The sequence below is a fragment of the Myotis brandtii genome, unplaced genomic scaffold (genome assembly GCF_000412655.1).
Source record: "Myotis brandtii unplaced genomic scaffold, ASM41265v1 scaffold280, whole genome shotgun sequence".
Lineage (NCBI taxonomy): Eukaryota > Metazoa > Chordata > Mammalia > Chiroptera > Vespertilionidae > Myotis > Myotis brandtii.
The window spans coordinates 357,993-363,017 of record NW_005360677.1 but is presented as its reverse complement, the minus strand read 5'-3'; the positions used below and the strand labels follow the sequence as shown (position 1 = coordinate 363,017).

General features: G+C 52.7%; 1 protein-coding gene across 1 annotated transcript in view; it reads right to left on the bottom strand.

The window, feature by feature from the left end:
• ATP6V1F (ATPase, H+ transporting, lysosomal 14kDa, V1 subunit F) overlaps positions 1 to 1,218 on the bottom strand; it is a 3,253-nt gene extending 2,035 nt beyond the window's left edge. Inside the window, exon 1 of the mRNA XM_005868931.2 lies at positions 964 to 1,218. Coding sequence (XP_005868993.1) covers positions 964 to 1,125 — 162 coding nt within the window. The 5' untranslated portion in view covers positions 1,126 to 1,218. The remainder of the gene's footprint in view (positions 1 to 963) is intronic.
• Positions 1,219 to 5,025: the final 3,807 nt, after the last annotated feature.

Genomic DNA, 5,025 nt, shown 5'->3' with positions numbered 1-5,025 from the left:
TTGCAAATATCAAAAAAATTCTATATGTGACACAGCACCAGAGTGAAGTTAGGGTTTTTCAAAATGCTGACACGCCGAGCTCAAAAGGTTCGCCATCACTGGCCTAGGGTAAGTTAGACTTGATCTCTGAGGTCCCTTTTGGTTGGAAAAAAAATGGCAAGTTCCTGAGGCAAAATGTGTCCTCCCAGGACAACTTGGGTCACTCCCAGGCAACAGGAACCAGTCTCAACTGGCAGCTCAGGACTGGGCTGTTTAGGGCAAAACAGGTGGGAGTGCTTTGCTCCTGGGACTTGGGAACCAAGACAGGGGCCCAGGGAAGGGGTGAAGGGAAGCACAGGGGCCTCCTCAGCTCTGGTCCCCGGGACACGGCCTGAAGTTGCGGGGGGGGGGGGGGGTCCCGGGACTTGATGTGCTGCCCACGGCGCTCGGGGCAATGGGAAGTCCCCAGGCAGGCAGGGGGGACAGCACAGCCAGGCTGTGGACCCGGCTCAGGAGGCAGACAGGTTTGGGTGGGGCTCACAGGTCTACCCTGTCTCTTCCCCATCATGTATGTGGCTTTCGCATGTGCCTGTCATCTCTGAGCTTCCGTTTTCTCGCCCCTAAGGGGGCATCATGCCCTCGGCCTTGCAGAGGGCTGAAAATACAAGCAAGCCCGAGCCCGAGGCTGCCTGGGTGTTCACCGGGGGTGCGGTTCCTTTAGGGGTCAACTCGCCAACCAGCCGAGCGCTGGCAATGCCCGCAGCCTGCTCTGGGGGTGAACCCGCCAGGACTGCGGAGGGGCTGGGCCCGGGAAGCGCCACCTCGGCGGGGTAAGTGGGACCGAGGGGCGGCGTCCGTCACGAGCTCCGTTCCCCTCCTTTCGTGACACACGGTCATGTGAGGTGGAGCCCGTGACCCCGACATAGCCCCCCCCCCAAAGGGAATTTGGGGAGCGGAGGCCTCCACTCCGAAGGGTCGGCGGACCGATCTCTCTGACTCTTCGATCTCATTGACGGTGGTATCCTTCTCCACCACCAGGAAATTAGGGTGGCGGTTCTTGTTCAGCTCCCCGATGCCGCCCAGCAGGAAGCCCGTCACCGTGTCCTCATCTCCGATCACCGCAATGAGCTTCCCCCTCCCGGCCATCCTAGCAGACAGACGGCTCAGCCGAGAAAACCTGGAGTCCCCGAGTCCCCGCCTCCACAGCGCACCGCCCACAGGTAGCACCCTCTAGGCATGCGCAGTCCCACCACCCCGCCTCCCAGCACATGCGCATCTGCAGCCAAACGGCCTGAACTCCCACGGCTGCGCCACAGAGAGGGGCTAGAATCTCGAGACTACGATTCCCAGAAGTCCGCGCGGCAGCAGGGATTGGCAAAGGACGTAAGGACGTAAGGATGTAAGGACGTTCGCTTGTTGGTTCAACAAAAGTGTGGAGCCTGTTGCTGTTACGCGCGGCAGCAGGGATTGGCAAAGGACGTAAGGACGTTCGATTGTTGGTTCAACAAAAGTGTGGAGCCTGTTGCTGTTTAGACTCTGAGAGATCTCCAAAGAAACAGTTCCTGTCCTCCAAGACAAGGTCTGGGTCTCCATCGTGTACATAGGGCACATAGTTAACAATGAGTACAGGTTGTTTAAGTAATAAAAGGGTGACCTAGCCGGTTTGGCTCAGTGGATAGAGCGTCAGCCTGCGGACTCAAGGGTCCCGGGTTCGATTCCAGTCAAGGGCATGTACCTTGGTTGCTGCGAGAGGGCACAGGCCGGGCTGAGGGACCCCACCAAGTGCATGAATTTTGTGCACCGGGCCTTTAGTATTTTAAATAAATAATTCCTCTCTGTAAAAAAAATAAAATAAAATATATTTTAAAAAATAAAATAAAAGGGTGAACAAGTTAATGATGTTACTGTCTGGTGAGGTGCAGTCTAGTGAACAGGCCATTGCAAAGCAGTGTGTTAATTGCTAAAATGTGAGAAGTACCTGGAAGTATCAGAGGTAACTAACCCATGGGAGCAGGGGGCGCTCAAAAGGTCGCCATTAGGATGAAGGGGATAGAAATTACTACAAGAGGGTGTTCTGGGAAAGAGGAACAGCCTGTGCAAAGGCTTAGTGCCTCCAATAAAAGATAAAAAATATGGACAAGCCCTAGCTGGTTTGGCTCAGTGGATAGAGCGTCAGCCTGCAGACTCAAGGGTCCTGGGTTCAATTTTGGTCAAGGGCACATGCCCGGGTTGCAGGCTCGGTCCCCAGTAGGGGGCGTGAAGGAGGCAGCCGATCAATGATACCCTCTCATCATTGATATTTCTATCTCTTCCTCTCCCTTCCTCTCTGAAATCAATAAAAACATATATTTTTCAAAAAGAATCTGGATCTCTTCCTCTCCCTTCCTCTCTGAAATCAATAAAAACCATATATTTTTAAAAAAGAATTTGGGCAAAGTTATCCTGAAACCTCTGAAGGATTTCAAGTGAGAAAATGATATTACCAGATATATGTTTTAGAGATAGCCTTGTGACCGTGCTGTGTGGAGACAAGATTGAAGGAGCAGAAACCATTGTGGTAAGAGCTGATGGTGGCCAGAACTCGGGTAGTGATCATAGGGAATGAGGAGAAGCAGATGGAGTTGAGATATTTCAAGTTAGAATGGACAAAACTGGGTTTTGGGTTGGATGTGTATGGGGAGTGAGAAACCCAGGGGACTTCTAGGCTTCTGGCCTGTGCAGCTAGATGAATAGGAATAATATTCCTGAGTGAACTTTGTGAGATGAACATGCTGAAGAGGAGAAGTCCTCTCTTTCCTCCTCCCTTTTTCTTTTTTATAATTCTCACCTGGGGATATGTTTTTATTGATTTTTAGAGAGAAGAGGGACAGAGAGAGAAGCATTGATGTGCGAGAAAAACTTAAATTGGTTGCCTTCTAAATGCACCCTGACCAGGAATCGAACCCACAACTTTAGTGTAAGGGACGATGCTCCAAACAACTGAGCCACCCAACCAGGTCTTTCCTGTGCTCTTTTAACAAACAGGTGTCTGGCATGGAGCCTGGCATGGTGTTTGGAAGTTTAGAGCACTTAACATCCAGGTGGTCTGGTCTACTGGTTATTTGTTTAGTAATAGGCTCGGGATTTGGAAATACCTGGTTTGAATCTCTGCCCTGCTACCTAGAAGTATGATTTTGGGTTCATAACCACCATTCTCAGGGCCTTGGTTTCTTCAGATAACAGTATGCCCACCTCATAGGCTGTTAGGATTGAGATGGAACCCATAAGTGCTCAGCACCCAGGGCCATACTGTGGCTCAGAGAAAGCAGCTGGGCTGGATGTCTATAAACCCATCAGTACGCAAGAGGAGGACAGCAACTCATGCAGGAACACTCTCACATCTGGGGGTGAGGCGGAGGGAGAACTAGGCGTGAGAAGCGGTGTGTGTGGAAACATCTGACTCAGGGCCTGGCACAGAACTGGCCCTTAATGGCCAGGAGTGTGTGGATCCTTAAGAGAACAGATCCCACCTTAGTGGGTCTATCAGGTAAAGTATGGAGCTGGGCTGGTCACATTCATCTCACACTCCCTCATTCAACTGGCATTTATCAAATGTGGCCACAAAAAGACTGAGGACACAAGATTGATAAAATACGATTTCTGTCTTCAAGGAGCTCCCTCAGGATTGAGAGGAGAGGGGAAAATGTCCCAGGCAGGGGGACAGACACACAGAAAGAGGTTAGAGTGAATGAGGGAGGGCGAAGGAAAAGAAGAAACTTAAAAGAGGAACAAGGAGGCAGGCTACTGAGTGACAAGGTGAGGAGGGGGCTTTGGAGTTGACCCACCAGCATGTGCTGAAATGTCTAGGAATGGGTCTAAGAATTGGGGAATCTATTGCGTGAAATGCTTCTTTGCCTCCTGGCTACTCAGGTGCTTGTTCATTTATTCATTCATCACATCTGTCTGTGTCAGACCTGCCAGGGTCGGGGAGCTCAGTGTGGTGGGGAAGGTAGATAGGTGGCCACAGAGCAGATAGTAAATGCAGCTAGAGACATGTCCCAGGGAGTATGGGTGCTGGGAGCTTGTCCAGAAAAGCTTCCTGTTGGATAGGAAAATGAAGAGGGTGGAGAGGCAAGGTTGTTTCCTGCCAGAGGCCCAAACTGCAGCACGGGGCCTGGGGAACTAGAGGCTGTGAAGAGGGGTTGAAGCTGGAGGGTGCAGTGGGGAATGAGCACAGTGCCTGACTCAGAGGGCTTCTGGAAAGAATGGGTAGGGAAGCTGGACCTGAACCTGGAGGCCTTGTCAGGGAAAATAGACATTAGCTTGGAGCAGGAGGGAGTCGCAGAAGGGCCCTGAATTGGAGAGGGGCATAATCCCTTTAATGTGACCCCTCTGGCTGCAATGTGGAGAGCCGGTTGGAGGCAGCCGGTAGCATCAGGGAGACTACCAAAGAGGCGGGTGGACCAGAGAGGCCAGTGAGAGGCTGGTGGGTCAGGGAGGCTAGTGAGAGGCTGTGGGCCAGGAAGAGGCTGTGGGCCAGGGAGAGGCTGTGGGCCAGGGAGGCCAATGAAAGGCTGGTGGGTCAGGGGAGCTAAGTTAAGAGGCTGGCTCAGGGGGGAGGACCTGGCTGGAGTAAAGGTCTGGGCTTTGCATGTGGTTCTGCCTGCCTGCTGGATGAGGAGCATTCCTGTTTGAGTCAGTGCTCATGTTTTAAGGTCCTAATTTGGAGAACATCCTTGAGATCAGGGTGAATAGCAGTTGGCCTCCCAGCGGTCCCAGGACAGTCTTCTAGAACAGTGTCCACCTCCCTCTCCCACCCACCAGCTCTCCAGGAATCTGAGGACCGATCCCATATCCTTAACTACTCTCTCCCGCATCCCTGGTTCTTTCTGCCAACATCCCAGACTTCACCAGAAGGGTGGCCCCTGCCCCAGGCCTTTCCCCTGGGCCCGGGTCAGGCCTCCAGGGGACAGCCAGCTGGTCTCTGCCTCCCTGGGGCCTGAATTCGTGTCAGTGGGCCAGAAGGTGGCCAGCGTGAGAGCACTCGCACAAGGAACCAACAGCCGA